Source organism: Pantherophis guttatus, chromosome 5 (assembly GCF_059756535.1).
Source record: "Pantherophis guttatus breed Tessera chromosome 5, ASM5975653v1, whole genome shotgun sequence".
In the NCBI taxonomy this organism is placed as follows: domain Eukaryota; kingdom Metazoa; phylum Chordata; class Lepidosauria; order Squamata; family Colubridae; genus Pantherophis; species Pantherophis guttatus.
The window spans coordinates 79,745,964-79,770,546 of NC_142067.1; the positions used below are offsets into that span (position 1 = coordinate 79,745,964).

The 24,583-nt window shown below is 37.9% G+C and overlaps 1 protein-coding gene across 11 annotated transcripts in view; it reads left to right on the top strand.

The window, feature by feature from the left end:
- The window catches only part of SH3KBP1 (SH3 domain containing kinase binding protein 1), a 404,503-nt gene that overhangs the window by 235,669 nt on the left and 144,251 nt on the right, over nt 1-24,583 (top strand). For 8 of the 11 annotated variants that reach the window (XM_034434094.3, XM_034434130.3, XM_034434103.3 and 5 more), the window contains 2 exons: nt 13,735-13,841; nt 19,346-19,472. In XM_034434094.3, the coding sequence (XP_034289985.1) occupies nt 13,735-13,841; nt 19,346-19,472 (234 nt within the window). The remainder of the gene's footprint in view (nt 1-13,734; nt 13,842-19,345; nt 19,473-24,583) is intronic. The other 3 variants (XM_087871364.1, XM_087871366.1, XM_034434139.3) reach the window with 1 other exon arrangement.

Below are 24,583 nucleotides of genomic sequence, written 5' to 3' on the forward strand. Positions count from 1 at the left end.
CTTGGGAAAATCTTTGTTTTTTTTGTTTTTGCAAGTAAGTCAGATGATAATAAAATAAAATCAATCCTAGAGAAGGATCTGTGTCTGTCTGAGAAAAAGGTAAAGTCCAAGTCTTTTGGGTTATGTATTCTCTAAATATCTTTTAATTCCAGATCTTCTTTCATATCAAAAAAAAGTCTGTGGCAATCTAATCCTTGACTTTGCCATACTCTTTTTATCTATTTTGGGATCAATTACTCCATTCCAATCTCCCATAATTAAAATAGATCTATAGTCCTATTGTAGTATTTTAGAATACAATGTTTTATAAAAAATTTTCTTGTTGTTGGTCAGGAGCATAGATTCCAATCACCAAAATTGGACCATTTTCTGTATAAAGTTCAATTGCTATAAACCTCCCAGAATCATCTGCTTCTATAATTTTAGATGATAGTCTTTTATTTATGTAAATCACTACTCCATTCTTTTTTTCCGAACTAGAAGCTATGAATTGTGTTCCTAATCTAGAATTTATTAAATATTTTTGATCTTGTATTCGAATATGAGTTTCTTGTAGGCAAATAATATCATTGTTAAACTGTTTCAGATAATTAAATAATTTCCTCCTCTTCTGTGGTGAGTTTAGCCCATTCACATTCCAAGATAAAAACTTAATTGTCATCTGGAACCTCTTGAAGCGATAGGAACATTTGCTGAAGACATTCTTCCAGGTTGGTAGTCTTCAGTTTAGCTCCCCCCATGGCTTCACGTGCTTGTGTACCCTTAGCTCCCTTCTTGTCTTGTTGTGGCTTGGACCTCTCCTGTTGTTGTTTTTCTTTAAATTGCTTATAAACTGCTCGAGTTATACACTGATCTTTAGCTTCAGACATCCGGATCAGGTCCAAAGCCACTTCTCTTGTATTTGTGGGTACTCCAAATACAGGTTCCAGAGGGAGATCTAACAAAGGCTCATCTAGAAATCCCCCTGTAGCTCCCTGCATTTCCATTGCCTCCCGCTCCATCTGTTTACACTGCTCCTCAGTCTCTTGTTCAAACTGCTTCTCCTTATCACTCTCCTTTATCTCCAACACTGAAGATGTACGTGGGGATGTTGTGCCTGTTTTTTTAAAAACTGCAGAATAAAATTCTTCCGCTTTCTCAACTGTATTCAATCTGTACCTTTCTCCTTCATACTTCAATATTATGCCAGTTGGAGCAGAAGAGAAAGCATTTTCAATGTGGATTTAAAAGTGATATTGTGTTGCCTGGGGATTTGTAAACTGGAGAGAGAAGAAAGCACCAGAATGAACGCTTTAAACATGGAAGGAGTACTTGTTTAAATAGCTGGATCCCGACCTTGAAAGAGAAAAAGAACGAAGTTTTAAACTGGAATGGTTTAGATAAATATTTGAATTGGATACTATTTGGAAATAAAAAAAAAGAGAGACACTATATGGACTTGAATTTTAATTACATATAAATTAAAATAAAAATTTCTTTGAATTGACAATATGGAACATTGGGAATATGAGGAATTAATAGAAATGTTTAAAAAGGTGTGTGAAGCATTTAAGGGTGATAAAGAAGCGGAAATCTGGTTAGAATACAAAAAAAAGGAAGAAGAGGATATAAATGTTGAAAGGAAAATAATTGAAGATTACACTGGGATTGACAGTGAAAAACAAAATGTGGATAGGGGGAAATATCACCCAAAAAAGAAAGAAGAGAAGGAAATGGGAAAAGACTGAGGGGGAGAATTAAAAGGGTAACAATTTTAACAAGGGAAAGGATTCAGGGGAAAATCTTCGAGATTGCCTTCTACCGCATAGCTCCCAGAAACCAGTAAGATCCCACAGAGTTGGTCTCCTCCGGGTCCCGTCAGCTAAACAATGCCGGCTGGCAGGCCCATGGGGGAGGGCCTTCTCTGTGGCTGCCCCAGCTCTCTGGAACCAGTTACCTCCTGAGGTCCAGACCATCCCCACCCTATTGGCCTTCCGAAAAGCAGTGAAGACCTGGCTTTTCCGGCAGGCCTGGGGCCGTTGATCTCACTCTTGCGATCTGGCAAGATCCAGCCATGAATGGTATGAATGAGTTTTAATGTTTTAAATATTTTTAATTTTAAAATGTTTTTTATTAGGATTTTAAATGTATTGTGAGCCACCCTGAGTCTTCAGAGAGGGGCGGCATATAAATTGAATAAAATAAAATAAATAAATAAATAAAATAAAAGATACAATAATTAAGAAGAAGAAGAAGAACAACAACAACAACAAGAAGAAGAACAAGAAGAACAAGATGATGATAAGAGAAAGGGAGAGAAAGGGAGAAAAATATTAAGAAGTGGAATTTTGGAGAGACCAAAAGAAAATAGGTAAAAGGGGAAGAATAATGGAGAGAAGAAAGAGAAATAAAGCATTTATTAGTTGATTTAAGGGAAATGTATTAATAGTAGAAATTGTTTGTAAGAAGTAAACAAGAAGAAGTATACTGTTTATTGTAAAATGGATCAACAGGTGTAATATGAAATGTAGATTGGTTTAAATATGAAAATAATGGAAATCAAGATACAAAATTGAAATGCTAGTAAATGATATACGTAAGAAGTAAAAAAGAAATATATTGTTTATTGTAAAATGGATTAGCAGATGCAATATGAAATGAAGATTAGTTCAAATGTGAAAATAACTGAAATTAAGATATAAAATTGAAATGCTAATAAATGAGGAAAATAACAACTGGATTTTGGAACAAGAAATTAGGAATTAAGGAAAATAAGAGGTGGAAGGTTAATTAAGTTAAAAGGTTTCAATGTAAAAATGGAGTGAGTTGAAATACATTGTTAATCATTTAAAAATGTGATGGGGACTTTGAAAAATATAGTTAATAAGTGGGGGGGGATCAGATACCATTGTGGAAAATATTGAATTGAAAATGAATACAACAATGGAAAGAGAATGGAAGGAGGAGTAGAGGGAAGAAGGAGAAGAGAGGAAGGAGAGAGAGGAATAGAAGAAAGGGAAAAGGAGAGGAAGAAAGGGAGGGAAAATAAGAGTAGGAGAGAAGGTTAGAAAGGGAGGAAGGAATAGAGGAGGGGGGAAGGAAGGGGAAGCAGAGAAGGAGTAGGAGAGGAGGAAAGTAGAAAGGGATAGAAGAAGGGAGGGAAGAGAAAGAGAGGAGAGGAGAAGAAGAACTGTTGTAAAACAAGGGAGATGATGGTAGAAAGGCAACCCCGAGAATGTGTAAATTTATTAGGATGAAGAATGAATTAGTATGAAAGTTAAAAGGGAATATATATGATTAACAATGGATAAGATAAGATAACTAATTGAAATAATGTTAAGAAACTAGGATTTGAGGGTGGATGGTGATGCTGTTTATATAATAAGTATAGAAGTATTAAGATAAGATAAAAAAAAGTATGGAAAAAGAATATTTTGGCAAAAATGGTAACTATGTAAAATGAAATTGGATATGAAAAGTTGTATAAGATATGATATGGCCAATACTCTGTTCATAAAATATATGTGTGTGTGTGAAAGAAAAAAAATCAATAAAACTTGATTTAAAAAAAAAGAATGGAAAAGACTTAGAGCCCCATGGTCTCGTATTCACCTTGACTTCGCAGGGCCAGTTTAGGGTAAAATGTTTCTAGTGGTGGTAGATGCTTTTTTTTTTTTTTTTTTTAATGAAATTTTATTGAATTAAAAATATATTACAATTCAAACTATACGGTTCGGCAACGTGTAGTCATATTGTATATTTACAAGTGCGGTATCTAATCAATTATCTAATTAATTATACAGTTTGTACAAAAATTCTTATATATAAAATTGATTACTGTTTAGTTACGGTACAATAATATATAGGATTAACTAATAGTTGTGCATTATTCTTCATGAGTATTAACTTTTGCATTTAATTTCCAACCACCTATACCACAGATCCCAGATCATATAAAATTCTGAATCCTCCTTTCCATTTAACACATACGTTAATCTGCACATTTCTGCGCAGTCAAGTATCTTATTGACTATCTGTTCCTTGGTTGGACCTCTTTTCTCTTTCCAATATCTGGCATAGGAGAGTCTAGCAGCTGTGACAATATGAATAATCAAATATTTCTTATCCTTATCAAATGTTCGTTTTAGCACTCCCAGGAGATAGATTTCCGGCAAGAAATTAATATCCTCCTTTAATATTTCTTGGATCCATTTTTGTATTTTTTTCCAAAACTTCCGGACATGTCCACCACATGTGATAGAAGGTACCTTGGTGGTGGCCGCATTTCCAACACTTGGGGCTTGCATTTGGATAGATCTTAGCAATTCTAGATGGTGCTAAGTACCATCTATATAGCATCTTATACTGATTCTCCTTATAGCTTGTTGCTCTCGTCAGTTTAAGATTGCTATTCCATATTTCTTCCCAATCATCTAGATTTATCTTTGATTCGATGTTTTTCCCCCAAGCGATCATTTGGTCTTTTAATATTTCTCCTTCTCTGTCGTATTCGAGCAGGTAGGAATATAATTTGGCTAATAGTTTGTTCTCGCTACCTAGCCATACCTTATACAAACTATTTGTCCCCTTCTCTATTCCCTTTTCTTGTTTATCTTTACTATATCGGGATTTAATTTGTAAATAAGGCCACCAATCTATATGGATCCCTTGCTCTTTTAATATCTCATTGGATATAAGGTTACCACTGTTATCTAAGATATCTTGATAGGTGACCATTTTCTCCCTACTTATTGTATTTGGATGGATCAGTGCCTCCATTGTAGATATCCATTTTGGGTATTTTAAGTAATGTTTATGCCTGATTTCTTTCCATGTCTTCATTAATGTATCTCTAATTTTATGTTGGTGGAAACATATCCCTGTCTCTTTTCCTTTATCCCAGAGATAGGCATGCCAACCTCTCAATAAGTTGTGCCCTTCCAGTTGTAAAATTCTCTTATCTCTTAATAAGGCCCACTCTCGTAGCCATACTAAGTTGGCCGCTTTGTGGTATAATTCCCAAACTGGGAATCTGAATCCGCCTCTATTCCTTTTTTCCTGCAAGGACCGTAATGCAATTCTCGGTTTTTTCCCTCCCCAGATAAACTTCCTTACTATCCCATTTAAGTCCGAAAAATATTTTCTGTTAATACTAACAGGAGTGGTTTGGAATAAATATAGTAATTTGGGGAGAACACTCATCTTAACAGTGGCTATCCTACCAAGGAACGATATTTGCAGCTTCCCCCACCTATCCAAATCTTGTTTTATCTTTGTCAGTAAGGGTGTATAGTTATCCTCCTTTAAGGTTGAGCATCTGGCAGTAATCCAAATCCCTAAATATTTTATCTTCTTAACTATTTGGATACCCAAATTATTTGCTAGTGTTTCCTGTTCTCTTATTGGAATATTTTTTGTTAACATTTTAGTTTTTGTCATATTTAGTTTGAATCCTGATAGCTTCCCATATTCATCTAGTTCTTTCAAAACTTTGGCCCTGTTGTTGACGGGTCCTCCATTATCAACACTACATCGTCGGCAAAAGCTTGAATCTTAAAGGTTTCATTCCTAATTTCCAATCCCCGTATCTCATTATTTTGCCTAATTTTCCTTAACAATACCTCCAGGGCTAATATAAATAAGAGTGGAGAGAGTGGACAGCCTTGTCTCACCCCTTTACCAATCCGGAAGGTTTTAGTTACTTCCCCATTCAGTATGATATTTGTGCTCTGTTTATCATAAATTGCTTTTATCGCATTCTCGAAATACCCCCCGAAATTCATTCTTTGGATTTGCTGGATCATAAATCCCCAATTTAAATTGTCGAAAGCCTTCTGAGCGTCGAGGAAGGCCATGGCCAGCTGTTTCTCGGAGTGTATTTTGTAATATTCCAGCCCATCCATCACCACTCTCATATTAGACCTAATTTGTCTACCGGGGAGGAACCCGTTTTGGTCAGGGTGGATCCAGTTATTTAGTATTGTCTTCAACCTACCCGCTAAAATTCCCATAAATATTTTATAATCCGTGTTGAGTAAGGAGATCGGCCTGTAGTTCCTTATTTGCTTGGGATTGGTACCTTCTTTTCCTACCAGTGTGATGAATGCCTCCTTCCACGATTCTGGGATCCTAGAGCCTCTCAGGGCCTCATTACATATTATCAGAAGTTTTGGTACAAGTATTTCTGCCAGATCCTGGTTTTTATACAGTTCCCCTGGGAGGCCGTCAGGGCCAGGAGTTTTGTTACTCTTTAATTTGGATATTACCCCCTTCAGTTCCTCTGTTGTAATTTCTCTATTTAACATTTCCCTTTCCTCCTCCTTTATCTGTGGGAGTTTCTCTTTGGCAAAGTATTGATTTATATTATCGATTGAAGTTTCCTCCTCACTATATAACGTCTCATAATACTGTCTGACAAACTCAAGTTTCTCCTCCTCATCCTCTAATATTCTGCCTTCCGAATTCTCCAGGCCGTCTATAACACCCTTCTCTTTCTCTTTTTTTAATTTATACGATAGCCATCTCCCGGGTTTGTTTGCATTGTCGAAATAATATTGTTTGGATTGTTTGATTTTTTTCGCCAATTCTTCCTGTTCCAGTAAATTTAATTTATGCCTTGCTGTCATCCATTGCTCTTTTTTTAAAATATCACTCGGATCTTGTTGTAGCCTCTTTTCTGTTTCTTCCAGTTGGGCCAGCAGATCCTTCTGAGCCTTTCTTTTCTCTTTATTGTTATATATAGTATGCGATATTACTAACCCTCTTAAGTAGGCTTTCATTGTATCCCAAACACATGTTAGAGGAGTTTCCTGATTCTCATTCTCCGCAAAGAAAAATTGTAGGTCTCTCTGGAGTCTCTTAGTAAACTCTACTTCCCTAAGAATATGGGTATTTAATCTCCATCTCCTTCGTTTAATCCTACTTGGGCTCTTCCACTTAATCTCTAAAGGGTTGTGATCAGCCCAAACATTTGGGGTAATTTCAACCGAGTGAATATCTAACCCTAAACTTCTACTGACCCAGACCATGTCAATCCTTGACCAGGACATCTGGGGGTTTGAATAGTATGTAAATTGCTTATCGTTCGGATGTAATGTTCGCCAGAGATCTACTAGATTGTGCTCATCAACCAAATCAAAAAAAGTTTTGGGGAGTTTTTCCCTTTTAGTCTTTTTCTTTATTCCACTCTTGTGGTCAACCTCTGGGTTTACTACCCCATTGAAATCCCCAATAATACAAATATTTGTATGTTCCAATTCATCTATTTTATTGCTTAATTTCCTATAGAATTCTCCTAGGTTTCTGTTTGGAGCATAAATGGCTACTACTAAAATTGGGATACTACCCCTCTTAATTTCAATTGCAAGAAATCTCCCTTTATCATCTGAATATTTAAATTCAGCAGCAATTCCTTTTTTTACATATAACGCTACCCCACCTTTTTATTTCTCTGCTAGAGAGGTAAAACATTTGCCAAATTTCTCAAATTCCAAATATTTCCTCTCCTCTTTCTTTATGTGGACTTCTTGAAGGCAAATTATTTCTGGGTTAAGTTTGATCAATTTTGAAAAAATATGTTTTCTCCTCCCTCCGTTGTTTAGACCATTTACATTAACAGACAACCATTTCCAACCCTCCATTATCTAACTGACTACGTAGTTTATGTTTATTTTTGCGGCTCTTTGTGGTCTTTGCTTCTTTCCTGTAGTTTCTTTGGCTTCCTTCTCTTCTAACTCCTTATCCTCTAGTGTTCCTTCCTTGGACTTTTTTAACTGTGCGTTGATCTCATCCTGGGAGGCTATATCCAGTTCCTCCTTGCTACTTTGGTCTTCCTCCTCACCTCTCAGTTGGTCCAGAAGTTCTTGTGCGGAGACTAGACTGTCAATCTTGATCCGTTTCCCTTGCCAGGTAACGAGCATTCCATCTGGTATAAGCCATCTAAAGGGAATGCTTCTCTTGTTTAGTTGTATTGCCAAGAACCTGTAGTCTCTTCTCAGATCTCGAACCCTCTTAGGGACTTGTTTCAGTACTATTACTTCTTTGCCTTTAAAATTTACAGGTTCATCTCTTACTATATTGTATAGCACGTCTTTCACTTTCCTTCGGGCAAATCTGACATGAACTTCTCGAGGGAGTTTGTTCCTCCTAGCATAGTTGGTTTGCACCTTGTAAATTTCATCCAGCTCCTTTATAATATCATCTTTATCTTGTTGTAGAATTCCAGCTATTAAGTCCACCATAACATTTCCCAGATCTTCGTCTTTTTCCTCAACCACATTCTGGAAATGGAGGTAGAAAGCTGCCCGGTCCATCTCGAGTTGGATAATAGAGTCTTCCAACTCCCTATTCTGTGCCATCAATTTCTGGTGATCGAGTCAAGGTTTCTCTCGTTTTGCTCCACTCTTGTCTCAACCTTCTTTATCTTATTCTCATTGATATGGATGGACTCCTGGATCTCACTCATTTTCTGGTCAATAGAGTGAATATCAGAATTAAGTTCGACATGATTGTTAGTCATTTTTTCTTGTAACAGGAGCATCGTTTCTTGAATAGTTGACAAGGTCACTTGTATCGCTTGAATGGTTGGTAACATTGCTGACTTGTCCGCTTTTGTTAGCACTTCAGTGGATTTTTGCTGAGCTGGAGAAGACATTATTAATACAGGGTTGGATGACGTTTTCTTCCCAGTCTTAAATACTGCCGATGAAATGCTTGTCATCTCCTTTAAAATTCTCTTCTGGTTTGTCAAAATTACCTCGATGTTCTTCCAAATTATCATCCACTATCCTCTCTTCTAATAGCAAGATTCACTTAATTCATCTAATCCTAAATTTACCCAATTTTCCTGTCTACACGCAACAGTTCATTCAAATATTATTATACGAAATTATATATAAATAAACTAAATATGATTATCAAAACCAGACCAGTATACGTACTAAGTGCTCATTCCAATTATGATCAAGGTTAAATATAGTTAATTAATCCAAATCTATATATCGTAATAAATACTCAATCTCTTCAATATTAACCTTGCAATACTAATGCAGACATACTATTTCACACTTATTAAATTCATCAAATACAATCTATAAATTATTCTTATATAAGTCTAAATTGAGTATAAATATGGGTATCAATTTCTAAAATAGTTGACCAAGAAAGAAAGAAAAAGGGTTCGTATCTATATAAATAGAGAGATAATTAAAGAATAATTAATAAGTTAATAAGTTAATTAATAGGTTAATAAGTTAATAAGTTAGTATTAGTATTAATATCAGTAATAATATTGATAGTTGATAAAGAGTTCTATAAATGGTGTTTTATGGAATTCATTACTCTTATTTAGTTGGCTACTACCACAATCAAGGGAGTTCTTCCACCTAAAGAAATATCTCAGTTAATTAAGGGAAAGTCTCAAGTAGATCCAACAAGCAGCAAGTCTTAATAAGCAGGGACACAATTGAAAGAAAAGATCGCAGCTCAGAATGTTACAAAGTTCTCCCTGTTGTCAAACTTCAAGTACCCGTTATAGCTTATGGCTGCACTTCCGGTTTCTTCCTTCGGGAAAAGCCAATTAGCTGGAAGATGACAGCAAGAAGTTATTATTGCAATAGGTCCTCACGGTATTATCCACCAATACCGTGGATAATCTAGTGGTGGTAGATGCTTATTCCAAATGGGTGGAAGTGATATTGATGGCTTCTACACTACTGAAGCATTAATCAGGGCCCTTAGATCCCTATTTGCTATCCATGGACTGCCAGACACATTAGTCTCAGACAATGGACCACAATTGATGGCGGGTCTGTTTGAATTATACCTAGCTGGTCAAGGGATCAGACATGCTCTAATCGCTCCCTTTCACCCTTTTAGTAATGGATTGGTTGAAAGAACAGTGTGTTTTGTTAAAGATGCTTTAGCCAGGTTGGGCCCAGGTGACTGGCCCACTAAGGTAGCTAAGTACCTGTTCCTACAGCATGCCACCCCCTATCCTGAAACCAATCAAAGCCCGGCGAGATATTAATGGGCCAGAGAATAAAGACTAACCTGGATAGGTTACATCCCAACTATCACCCCAGAGAAACCTATGGATTTCACAACAAATGTTAGGGGGTTTCAAAAGGGGGGCGCAGTTTATGCGAGAAATTACTCCAGCCACTCATTGTGGTTAGCAGGGGAAATATTAGGAGTGACTGGTCCCCGATCATATAGAGTTCTACTTGAAGATGATTGAATGTGGCATTGCCACATAGATCAATTAACTGGGTGATGGGGCAACAGACCACACCTACAGGCATTAGAGGCCCAGCCTAACCTACCCAACAGAGGTTTACCTACCAGGAACGATGACGGCGCTGAACCCGGAGACAACACTGAACACGAGGCAAGAAAGGAAACAGACTTACCAAAGGACTTACACTTTGTTCCAGCATTGCTGGCTTCTGAACGAGATGGGGAGCAGTCTCCCGCTGTTCCAGAAGCCTCGACAGTGAAAACACCTGCTCTGACTCCAGGCGGAGGACTGCGTAAATCCAAGAGGACCAGACACCGCCCAGCATGCCTCCAAGAATACGAATGTGCAGACTGATGAGGGAGGAGTGTTGCATCCTGTTCCCATTCCAGTCCGTTCCCATGATGGGAATGAAGGCGCGCTCTGATTGGTCGCATGTAAGATGGCGCCAAGTATAAAAGAGCTATGAAAAGATCCGAGCTGCTGCTGCTGTTGTGAGCCAAGCAGCCACCTGTTAGACTTACATTAGCCGCAATAAATTGTTAGCCTTGACTGCTGTCTTGCCTCAGTCTGTCAGCCCTTGTTCAGGAATAGAACAATTACACAACTTACTAAGCATTGAGAAACATACTTCCTTCTTTAAAAAAAGAAAACTTAAGATTTTAAGTGCCATTGTGCCAATATTTTGGAATTAGCTTTGGCATTGGGCCAGGAAATAACTGAAATTCTAAAGTGATCAGGTACTGTAAGTAATTATACTGGGAAGAAGGAACCTGGCTGGAAGCGGATGAAGAAATCAAGATATAAAGGAAAGAGTTTTTGTAGGCAGGTATGTCACTTTTCAAGAAGATGGGCAGTATCTCGGATTGGAAGAGTGTAGTCCACCAAGATAAAAAACAGAAATAAATAAAAATGTGTTTAGGACTGTAAGGAAAGACTGCTGTAGATAGGTTTCAGTGAAATATAAAACCCTCTACAGCATATGCATTATATTCATGCATTTTATATTTGTGATTTAACTTTTGGCATTCAGTATGGTTAAAGTATCAAACTGAAGTCGAATCTAAAATATGGAGTACAGTACACACAGGCCTTCCTTGACTTTGGCCACCTTCTTGTGGTAGTTTTCTCAGTGTCAGTTTTCTACCAAGGGTCCTGGGCTTAAAAGCATGGTTATATGGAACCAACAAATAATTATGTGATTTTTGGAATTAGAGAGTTTTTCACTTTCAGTGATGTTGGAGTTCAGAAATCAACATACCTGATATTATATGACAGTACATCAAGACTATTTAAACACTATACAATGTGCTGTATTTTGTTTTAGAATAGAACAGAACAGAACAGAACAAAATTCTTTATTGGCCAAGTGTGATTGAACACGCAAGGAATTTGTCTTCGGTGCATAAGCTCTCAGTGTACATAAAAATACATTCATCAAGAATCATAAGATACAACACTTAGTGATAGTCATAGGATACTAAATAAGCAATCAAATCGTACTAGGAAACTAAATAAAACAATATAAATTGTAAAAATATAAACAGCATCATTATAGTCATAAGTGGGAGGAGATAGGTAATAGGAAGGATGAGAAGAATAATAGTAATACAGTCTTAGTAAATAGTTTGACAGTGTTGTGGGAATTAGTTGTTTAGCAGAGTGATGGCATTCAGGGAGAAAACTGTCCTTGTGTCTAGTTGTTCTGGTGTGCAGTGCCCTATAGTGTCGTTTTGAGGGTAGAAGTTGAAACAATTTATGTCCAGGATGTGAGGGGTCTATAGATATTTTCACAGCCCTCTTTTTGACTAGTGCAGGTCCTCAATGGAAGGCAGGTTGGTAGCAATTGTTTTTTTTTTTTGCAGTTCTAATTATTCATTGAAGTCTGTGTCTGTCTTGTTTGGTTGCAGAGCCAAACCAGACAGTTATAGAAGTGCAGATGACAGACTCAATAATTCCTCGGTAGAACTGAATCAGTAGCTCCTTGGGCAGTTTGAGCTTTCTGAGTTGGCGCAGAAAGAACATTCTTTGTTGTGCTTTTTTGATGACATTTTTGATGTTAGATGTCCATTTTATATCTTGAGAAAAAACAGCAAAACTATCAGAAAGCATTTCGCTGAGGCTGCTGTCAGCAGCGCCATCTTGGGATACAGCATCACAAATTATGTTAAATGTATCTTTTAAACTTCTACTTTAAATGTGGGAATTTATTTTTAGTCTTTCATTATGAGCAAAAAACATTCTCAGTTTTAAGGTCAACAGTCCTACATGCTATTAAGAATTTCATAATGCTAACATTGCATTTCTGATTACCTGAAAGTAAAACTATCAACAAGTGCTTTTGACACACTTCTTAGTTTAGAAAGTTGTCATGCAGCATGTAGAGCTAGTAGGCAAAATATAGAAGTCCAGATTACTCTAGCCCTGCAGATTTCTTTCAGTGGTTCCCAATCTTTGCGTCTTGGTGGCCTGGCTGGAGGGGGGGAGAGGGGAATGACTGACAGGATGGTGTGCACGTGTGCATGTGCACCAGCCCACTGCTCGCACAAGTCAAGCTGCATACACGTTCATGTGCACCAGCCCACACTTCGCGAGGTCAAGTTTCAAATAGGCCACAGACCGGTAGTGGTTCATGGCCCAGGGTTTGAGGACCCCTGCTTTAGATCATGACTCTTACAACTACTTACAATTTTAGCATTTCGTATTAAAAAAAACCTCCTATAATTCTTGTGGACCAGGAGGAGCATGAGCAGCAAAAGCTTCAGTTCTAGTCTATTTTTTTTAAATTATTTATTAAATTTCTATACCGCCCTTCTCCCAAAGGACTCAGGGCAGTGAACAGCCAGAAGATAAAACACAGAAATACAAAAATTTAAAATAGATTAAAAACGAATTAAATAGACTAGATAAATAAAGATTGGCATAACTTGTCTGTCAGATAATAACTATTCAAGGTAAAGGAATAATAAATAGACATTGCTTTGGGAAAGTTTTATATTAAAGCAGGTAGTTTCTGACTTTAGTTACTGGTAGTCAAGCCCGGTTGAATGTCTATGACATTGCTACCTTAATTCAGACATGTAGCCTAAGACCACACAGTGACCAATAATACACATTTGGACTGACCCTTGTCTGGGCTTAGAGGTTCAGCAAGACTGGGTTTGGTTAGTACTTGGGTGGAAATTTCAATGTAATTGCAGGGTTATAGGCTAGACTAGAAGGCATCTCAGAAAAAAGCTGTACAAGACACTATAAAAAAACTTATTTTGAGTACAGATTGCTTTCTAGCAAATTTTATATCATTTAGGAAGTTTAACACTAGGGACCAATTCCATTTATCAGCTTGACAAACAGTAGTCATTGTAAATTGCCTGACTGTCATGACATTGAGAAATAGCGTGCTAAATTGAACTGAAATGTGTGTTCAAAAGAGTAAAATCCAATCTTTCTGTCACCTCTATCTGTTTAAATATTCACTTTAAAATTAATAATAAAAATATTGGGATCTTATTCAATTGTAGGTGAACGAAATAGACGGCGACGATGTCAGGTGGCTTTCAGTTATATGCCTCAAAATGAAGATGAACTGGAATTGAAAGTTGGAGATATCATTGAGGTAGTGGGAGAAGTAAGTAGTGCTTTGCAGCATCCAAATTTATCTTACATTTTGAATACAGTCCCTGATCATAGTTAATAAATACATTGTAAAATAAATAAATTCAGTGAGAAGATGCAGAGCACCCCTCTAAAGCAAAAGAGACTCCTATTATTTCTGTTGCCATAATGGTATAGGTAAAATGCTAGGAACATGGAAATCTATGCACATTTCCCATAATTTGTGAATTAGCCTTTTTTTTTTTTTTTAGCTTGCTTATTCTACAGAATATGTATAGCTTGGCTGATTGAAGAGGAAGAATATGTTACTTTTTATTATATTTAAAACTGCCCGACTCCAGAATAACTTTGGGTGGCATCAGGGGTGGGTTTTAAATTTTTTTACTACCGGTTCTGTGGGCATGGCTTGGTGGGGGGTAATGTGACTGGGTGGGCATGGCCAACTTTTTTTTTTTTTTTTTTACTTTTAAAAGCATTTTTTCTACAACCTTAAGAGGTTGCAGAAAAAAATGCTTTTAGAAGCCTCTGACAATCAGGCAACTCAGCTGGGATCTGTTCTGTCCCCGTCTCGCACACGCACACAAACAGTCAGCCAGGAGTTAAAATAAATTTGCAGACAACAATTTCCTTCGATAACAGAATTGGCAGCAACCTAGTAGCTGCCTGCCAAAAACTTTACTCACAGAGGGAGGTGTTCCTCCTCCGTCAGATAAACCAAAATAAATTCACAAAGCCAAAGAATTGTCAAGTCCAGTCCATAATAAATCCAAGGAAGGCAGATAACGAAGTTCCAGAGACACAGTATGCCTTGCTAGCTGTTCAGTTTTGTCTGTCACAAAGCCTGAATGTCCACCACATCCCCTTTTATCCCCTGTGGGGTGTGGTCCAGTGACTCAGCTTAATCTCTGGCACGCCTCCTTCTCTGCTGCGTGCGCTTGTCTTTCCAACACTGGCAGGGATCCAGCCAAGACTTATCTCCGTCGCTGTCTGACTGCGGCTGTTCGGAGATGCCTGGCTCCTGGCCTATCTCTTCTCCTTCGGGAGACACCTGAGGCATTGCCAGAGAGGAGGGTCCTGGAGAGGGAGCCCCTGCCAACTCCTCTCCTTCACTTTCGGAGTCTTCTCCCTCCGATAAGACAGGCTCGGGGGTCGGAGTCACAACAGGATCGCCAGAGGCTTTTAAAGGCATTTTTTTTCCTACAACCTCTTTGGCCGAAGAGGTTGCAGAAAAAAATGCTTTTAAAAGCCTCTTACGATCCCAGCTGAGCCGTGTGATCATCAGAGGCTTTTTTTTTTACTTTTAAAAACATTTTTTCAGCCAAAGCCTCTGATGAGGTGGGCGGGGTAAGCGAGCGGCAACCAGACCAGGACCGGTTCGGGGGCGTGGCCAGCCAATGTTATTACCGGTTCTCCAAACTGCTACAAATTTTTACTACGGGAGCAACCCACCACTGGATGGCATATATTAAAAGAAAATATCCTATATTGATTTATTAGTAATATTATGTAGTACCAAACAAGAAGGTACCAATCTAAAGAGTTTAACATTTAAAATAATGTCTAAAATAATAATTGAACTGTTATTCAAAACAAAAACGAAGTATTTGTATTGTATAGTTGAGTGAATGGAATGCTAAAGCAGAATATTTAAAACAACACTATGGTCTGTAAAATTAAAAAAATAAGTAAAAAAAGGAATGAATCCAGACAGAAATATGAGGCTTGAGAGTGTTTTTTGTGCTATTGTATATAGGCATAATAAGTATAATGAATCCCTACAGAAAACATAGGAAATAAATCACTGATAAACCTAAGTCTTCTGTGAGATCTACAGAGTGGATAGTTATGTTGGCCATTTTGACATGTTGGTACAGTCATTCACATAGCATGGTTTATGAAGCTGTAGATCAGTGGTTCTCAACCTTCCTAATGCCGCGACCCATTAATACAGTTCCTCATGTTGTGGTGACCCCCAACCAGGGGTGGGTTCTAAAATTTTTTACTATCGGTTCTGTGGGCGTGGCTTATTTTGTGGGTGTGGCTTGGAGGTCATGTGACTGGGTGGGCGTGCTAGCTGGTCATGTGACCGGGTGGCCATGGCTATGTGTATAGGGACTACTCAGAGGGCTGAAAAAAGTCATTTCTGACAGATCCTTGCACTTTTGCCCGTGCAGCATTCCTAACAACCATGTCACTCTTTTCACAACTGCTTCTCTTCACCATGGTGATAAGATAGGGCAAAAAACGTAAAATGTGAGGACAGTCGTAAATTCAAGGACTGGTCAAAAGTGCAAGGACCAGTCAAAAATAACTTTTTCAGCCCTCTGAGCAGTCTATGTGCACAAAAGGACTACCCAGAGGGCTGAAAAAGTGATTTCTGACAGGTCCTCACACTTTTGACCGGTCTTCGCACTTATGACTGGTCATCATGCCCATTGTAGCATTCTTAACAAAATGTTATTCATTTCACAACTGCTTCTCTTCACCATGGTGACAAGATAGAGCAAAAACGTAAAATGTGAGGACAGCCGTAAGTTCGAGGACTGGTCAAAAGTGCGAGGACCAGTCAAAAATAACTTTTTCAGCCTTCTGAGTAGTCCATATGCATAAAAGGATACAGCAATAGAGAGGGATGAAGGAAGGGAAGGGAAATTAGAATAGGAGTGAGGGTAAGAGAGGGAGGAAGACAGGAGGAGAAGGAGAAAGGAAGAGGAAGTAGGAAGGAGAAGAAGGGGGGGAGAGAAAGTAAGAAGGAAAGAAAAGAGAGAGGTGGTAGGTTTGAGGAGAAAGATTGCTGTACAATAAAAAAGATGAAAGGGAAGAAAACCAACCCCAAACAAATATAAAGATATTAAGATAAAGAATGAATTGTTAAACTTTAAAGAATAAAAGAGAACAAATATGAATAAATAGCAATAATTAGAAACACACATACAAACATACAATGTATTTTCTTTGAACAGAGTATTTGGCCGGTTCACAAATTTAAATAGTGTTTAGTCATTTCAATTAAATTTACAATTTCTATATTTCGTTTTTGCCATATTTATTCCTCATCTATTTTTTAAAAAAACTAATATTACCCTTCATTCTCATCTCTAATCTTAATCAAATTCAATTTTTCCCTTCTATTCTATATTATACCCCTTCCCATTGTCATCTATTTTTATATGCATCCTCACATTGGTTAATTATGTAATTATGTAATACAGTTGTTTAATACAAATTCAACATTTTAATATAAATCAATTAGTTATATAACTATCTTTTTTGTATATCAATCAATATGAACATGAATATTCCAATTATTTCCATGCAATCCAATTTCTTACAAATCAATTAATTATATTTACCAATAATAATAAACCAAATAATTTCCCCCATATATTCCTCCAAACCACAACTTAACCATTTCTGCTTTCAACACAATATACAATTAATAGTATCTCAATTATTACAATTCCCTAGTTAAATAGAGCTTTTTTTCTTTTGTGTTTTAAAATCTTGAACTCTCCTCTTTTGCCCTAAATTTCCCATTGTTTGCAGTTTTGCACCTACCTTTTTTGGTGAGGAAAAAGAAAAAGAAATCTCTCTCTGCCTCATTTTGTCACGTTGCAGCAAAGACCCTGCTTTACTTTCAGTTTCGTTTTTCAGCATAGCTAGGGGGGAAATCTGCTCCTCTCTTTGCAGCTAGCAACAGAGCCCTCCGCAAAACAGCTGAGAGCAAATCAGCTGAGAGTCCAGAGGCTGATCAAATCAATTTATGGTAATTAACCTATGCTGAAGCTGAAAGGGGCTGTTTTTTTCTATTTTTTCAGGCACCGGTCTTCTCATTTGTTTTCTTTTAACATTGATCAGCTGTAGGGCGGCTCTTTGAAGCCCCGCGGCAAGAATTTAAACGGTTTGTTTCCCTCTAGCCATCAGCTGGGACTCAGGAGGCAGCAATAGATTGGGAGTGGGCGGGATAAGCGACCGGCGATCCAACAGAGGCAGAGGGTGAGTGAAGACATGGGGTGGGGCGAGAGAGGGCTTTGGCGACCCCTGTGAAATGGCCATTCGACCCCCAAAGGGGTCACGACCCCCAGGTTGAGAACCACTGCTGTAAATGAATGTCATTACAATTTAGCCCATCAATTGCATGCTAACTTTGGCATAAGTATTCTGGCACACATTCAAACAGAATTATCTGTTACTCAAATATATTCTTTAATGTACCTGAATCAATTGTTGATGGATTAATTATTCTTTAACTAAATATCTTAATTATAGTTTAGTTAAGTCTTGCTGCTAAATATAATTATATTGTTCTGTATTATTCAGTCTATATGTTCAGAGGGAGGAAGAAGAAAAGTATATAAATGTCAAACCCTCTCTTATTAAACATTAAGCTGTAATGTATATTTTATTAGGATATTTGCCATAATTGTAGGCTAATTTGTTTAGAATATAATTATATCACAATTTTGTTATAGTGTCTGTAAAGAAAGTATTAAACCCTACTCTAATATTCACTACAATACATCTCTTCTGCTTAAAAGTGTCAAGCTCGAAGTGCAGTTATGGTGTTGCAACCATGATCACTTCTCAACTTGCCAAAGAACAAGGGGGGAGGAAAGGGTGAGATGGAATGCAGGCTCCAGACTTCAAGAAGTTTTTTTAGGTTTTTGCCACAATAGTTAAATGAATCTTTGCAGTTGTTAAGTTAGTAAGACGTTTGTTAAGTGAATCTGGCTCCTTCATTGACTTTGCTCGTTAGAAAATTGCAGAAGATTGCAGAAAGTGATCACATGACCCTGGGACACTGCAACCGTCATAAATATGAGTCCGTTACCAAGCATCTGAATTTTGCTTACATGACCATGTGGATGCTGTAACAGTCATCAGTATGTTAAATGGTCGTAAATCACTTTATTCTGTGCCATTGTAATTTCAAATGGTCACTAAACAAACTGTTGTAAGTCGAGGACCAAAATGCTTCAAGGTTCTCACTCTTCTTTGGCAATTGAGCTATCTTGAATGTATCACTATAATCAAAATGAAAGCTATCAATGTATGGATAACAGATTTGGAAAGAAAGGAAGGAACATAGCTAAGCTAATAGCAAATATTCTTAGAAACTGAGGCAGCTTGAAATCTTGGACTGGTGTAAAGTTGGTTATTGTTTTAAGGGCGTATGATACCATATATGGCCCATTACTATGGTATTCCAGGATTCGAAGGCCTATACCTCTTACTTTGTGTAGTTTAAACTTCAGTCTCTTACGCCTCTCATTTACCAAAGTAGCATCCAGAAACAGTTGCTTATGGACTTGATGGGTATAGAGATCTATTTCTATTCAATAATGTCAGTGTATTCAAATGAACAGCACCACATACCATAAAATCTTACAAGATGTTGAAAATGACATAATTGTCCATGGATATTTAGAGATTTGTATGTAACAATACTAAAATTGTTGTTGTCACTGTAGGTTTAAAAGTAGGAATTCACTATGTTTGTTTTCTTCCGTGGCACAGGTAGAAGAAGGTTGGTGGGAAGGAGTGCTAAATGGGAAGACTGGCATGTTCCCTTCTAATTTCATAAAGGAGTTTTCTGATTCTGATGATACTAGAATTGTCCATGAAGAGCACCTGATAAAACCGAGTAAGCGTATAAACATTCATTTTATTTTAGCTTTGGCTGGATTCTTTCATTATACAATGGATTTTCTTTTTCTCCTTTCTAATGAACAAAATCTAACAGATTTGTAGAAGTTGTGTAGTGAACTGTGCCAGGTGAAACTGAATTAATATTAAATTAAGTTTAGCAAGCCGCACATATTTAAACTCCCCGGTTGTTGTTTTTCTGATTGAATGACCTTTTTGTTCATTTTGAACAAAAAGGCCATCATTTGCCATTATATTTTATCACTAAAAGTTCTGAAATGCTAATTCAGAAATTCAGTTGGTATCATGCTTGGTAATGATGCTCCTATCCTTTAATGTTTACCGCTGGATTATACTTAAAAGAAAGATAATACATTTACAACAGCTTTATTTTTTTTTTCTCTCTGACAGTTAGCATTTTAATTTTTTCTATCAATAGTGCTGGTGTACCTGGAACTCGGGTTTAGGTCAGTAAACCCAAGGAATTGTCTTCAGAATTATGCAAAAGGTGATCACTAGCAAGGCTGTGGCAAACAAGCTAAGCCAGGAGACTGTTGATTATTTAGGGTGCCAGATCTCTTGAATTCTTGATTTTTAAAAAATAGTATATGCTATTGGACACAGCTAGATATGTTATTTTTATTATTTTGCTTTACAATATCCTGTGTTTTTAAGTCACAAAAGTATGCTACTTTGTATTCAATGGATCATTAACTAGCATATAAAATTAACTACTGCAGCATTGTTTAGTATACTTTTATTAAAAACTTCCCATAAATGTATTATGTGTGGTTCATTTGTATTATGAAGTAGAAGTTAAGGATTTGTGTGGTCTTCCAGATGATGATGAATTATAATTTTATTTTATTTTTTGTAAACAAGTTTTGTTAGAATTTTTCTTTCATCATACATTTTTTATGAACAGAGTGTTGACCGGGTCACATCTTATACATTTTATCAGGGGTGAAATACTCCCGGTTTGGACCGGATCGCCTGATCCAGTAGCGAGGGAGGCAAGTGGTTCGGAGAACCGGTAGCAAAAATCCCTGCCCCCACCCATGCCCAGCTGAGCCGCACAATCATCAGAGGCTTTTTTTTTTTTTTACTTTTAAAAGCATTTTTTCTACAACCTCTAAAAGCTGAAAAAATGCTTTTAAAAGTAAAAAAAAAAGCCTCTGATGATCGTGCGGCTCAGCTGGGATTGTCAAAGGCTTTTAAAAGAAAAAAACCCTTTTTTTCTTTTAAATGCCTCTGACGATCCAAGCTGAGTTGCCTGATTGGCAGAGACTTTTTTTCTTTTAAATGCCTCTGCCGATCAGGCAACTCATCTTGGATCGTCAGAGGCATTTAAAAGAAAAAAAACCCTTAAAAGAAAAAATGTCTCTGCCGATCAGGCAACTCAGCTGGGATCATCAGAGCCTTTTGAAAACATTTTTTTACAACCTCTTCGCCGAAGAGGTTGTAGAAAAAATGATTTTAAAAGTAAAAAAAAAAAAAAGGCCACACCCACCCAGTCACATTATCCCCCCACCAAGCCACACCCACAGAAGTAGTAACAAATTTTAGAATTCACCACTGCATTTTATATATATTAATCTTTATAATCTATTCCAATCTTCCCATTTTTTCCATATTCATCTTTTTATATAATTCTTTATCACAAATTAATCATTTTTCATCATATCTTGTTATTTCAGCTTCTGCCATACTATTCTTTTTTTTTTCCAAGTCCATTTTACATGTTTCCAATTTCAGCCATATTCTTTTTCTATACTTCTTTATCTTATCTTAATTTCTTCTTGATACATAATACATAAACAGTATCACTATCCGCTTTTAATTCCTAATCTCTTACAATAACATCAATTAATTATCTTATTTCTACCTTATAGAATATATTTCTCAAAATCCCACTTTTTAACATTTCAACTTTGTCTCTTAATTTAAATTGTCTTCAAAATTAAACCAAATTGCCATTTCACATTTCATCTGCTATTCTGTTTTACTATAAGCAATATACATCATCATATTCAAATATTACATTAAAACCCTTTAACATAGTTGACCATCCACAATTAATAATATTAATAGAGTTCCCTTAAATCTACTAGTATGTACCTTATTTCCCTTCCTTCTTTCCACTAATCTTCCCTTCTTTAACCATTTTCTCTTGGTCTCTCCAAAATTCCACTTCTTGATAGTTTTCTCCAGTGGTGGGATTCAATTTTTTTAACAACAGGTTCTGTGGGCGTGGCTTAGTTGGGGGTGTGGCTTGGCAATCATGTGACTGTGTAGGCGTGGCTAGCTGGTCATGTGACTGTGTAGGCGTGGCTAGCTGGTCATGTAAGTATGTAGGCATGGCTAGCTGGTCATGTGACCGGGTGGGCGTGGCTATGTGCATAGGGACTACTCAGAGGGCTGAAAAAAGTCATTTCTGACTGGTCCTCGCACTTTTGACCAGTCCTCACACTTATGGCCATCCTCACATTTATGCCCGTGCAGCATTCTTAACAACCGTGTCAGTCATTTCACCACTACTTCTCTTCACCACGGTGACAAGATAGGGCGCAAAACGTAAAATGTGAGGACAGTCTTACAAGGACTGGTCAAAAGTGCGAGGACCAGTCAAAAATAACTTTTTCAGCCGTCTGAGTAGTCCATTTACTACCGGTTCTGTGGGCGTGGCTTGTTTGGTGGGCGTGGTTTGATGGTCATGTGACTGGGTGGGCGTGGCCAACTTGACATCACTCACATCAAGGGTTAGGGTTAGGGTGCTTGGCCTCTCCTCACCTCAAAGGCCTCAACAAGATACAATTTCCCTGTCTATTTATTTACTACTACTGAACATCCAAAATATACTATTTAATCCTATGTACATATGCCATATGTGTACATACATATTACATAGTAGAGAGTGTATATAGGCACACAAAAGGATACATTACCTACTATATATACTGTATGTGTATGTACACACAGAGAGCTCTTTTAAAACTATACACATTCAACTTCACTTACTACATTTGGAAAAACACACCCAGAATCCACTTTCTGCCACACATTTAACTATAACTTTTATACATTTAGAACATTACACACGCCTTCAGATATTCTTCCCTATCTAGCTTGCACATGACTGTTAGAGCCAGGAGAGGTCATGGATTGAGTAAAATGTGGTGAAACTCACTTAACAACGCTCTTGTTTAGCAACGAAAATTTTGTGCTCAATTGTGGTCATAAGTCAAGGACTATCTCTGCCTTCCTTGGCATGGCAGCCTTGTAAACTCCTTTTCCTTTCTGGCAATTTTCCTCTCTGTTGGAGGCACCAAAACAATCTAGACGATATAAGGTTTCCTGCTGGAGCAGGGGGTTGGATTAGATGCCTCCAAGGCCCCTTCCAGCCCTAGACTGCTATCCTGTTTCAAAGCATCTTCTGAAACCACGTCTAGTGCCATGGTTTGTGGTCCTTCCTTCCTGCCTTTCTCTTCTTTCTTTCTTTCTCTTTCTTTCTTTCTTTCTCTCTCTCTCCCTTCCTTCCTTCCTTTCTTCCCTCCTTCCCTCCTTCCTTCCTTCCTTCCTTCCTTTCTTTTCTTTCTTTTTCTCTCTTTTCTCTCTCTCTCTTCCTCCCTCCTTTCCTTTCCTCCTTAAATGCCAGCAAAACCCACTACTTTGCTCCTAAAATGGTCTAGGGCAGAGGTCCCCAATCTTGGCAACTTTTAGACTTGTAGACTTCAACTCCCAGAAATCCTCAGCCAGCAAAGCAAAGCAAAGCTGGCTGAGGAACTCTGGGAGTTTTAGTCCACAAATCTTAAAGTTGCCAAGGTTGGAGACCCCTGCCCTAGGAAAACAATCCACGTTGCTAAAACAAACAAACAACCCACATTGCATCTGTTTTATGGGAGGAGGTTCAATTCATTGCCCAGTTGGAAGACTGAAATGAAATGCTCCAAGCTGACAGCATTGCTTCTAATGACATTCGGCTCCAGATCAGATCGGGCTTTTTTTTTTTTTTTTTTTTGCATGAAAGAGGAACACAGAGCAAATGAAAACAAATTTGCTTCACATCCAGCCTCCGATGTGAAGCAAATTAAAACCTCTTTCTCTCCTTCTCTCCCCCCTCCCCCTGCTTCCCTTTTACCTTTGTTTAATGCTCTGGAAGTTTTTCTCTCCCAGGCAAGCAGCAGCAGGGGACAGAAGCAGCAGCCACTGACTTGCAGACCACATGGAGCCATTCACGTGTTCTCCAGCAAGCTGCTTTCTCTACCCTGCTCTCTTGCGTCCGGAGCCAGTGGGGAACCACGTGGCAGCCCATGTGGATCCCAGGCAGCGGAACTCAAGCTAGGGAAGGGGTGGGCAATTGTGGCTCTTTTACAACCTGTGGCCTTCAACTCCCAGAATTCCTGAGACAGCCAAGCTGTCTCAGGAATTCTGGAAGTTGAAGTCCACAGGTTGTAAAAGAGCCACAATTGCCTAACCCTGGCTAGGGTAGGCTGGCGCCGCGCGGGTGGGAGGTGAGGCGGGGCGAGGGGCGGGCGAGCCAGCAATTTAACAAACGGTTCGGTGTGCTGCGGGGCCAATAAATTACAAAAAAACACCGAACCGTTTGTTAAATTGCTGGCTCGCTCGTCCCATTTATTGGCAATAAATAGTAGTGCGGAGGGGCGGGGCAAGGGGCGGGGCGAGCCAGCAATTTAACAAAGGGTTCGGCCGAACCCCCTAGAACCGGCAGAATCCCACCACTGGTTTTCTCCTTTTATCCCATTCTCTTAACTTACTCTTTTTCTTTTTTCTTTTTTAATATTTATTATATCTTTTCTTCTGAATCCCTTTTCTCACTGTTAGATATATTATTCGAGTAGTTTTCCCCAAGCTTTCTCCTAATCTCTTTCCACTATTTCCCTCTTTACCCTTTCATTAATTCTTTTTTGGGGGATGTTCCCCCCCATCCACTCTTTTTTTGCCACTGTAAATCCCAGCGAAATCATCTAACTGCTTTTTGCATTCAATTCCTTTTCTTTCAATATTATTTTCTTGCTCCTCATTTATGCTCTCTTTTACCACCTTCTCCCCTATTTCCTGTTCTGTATGTTCCAGCAAAATTTATGACTT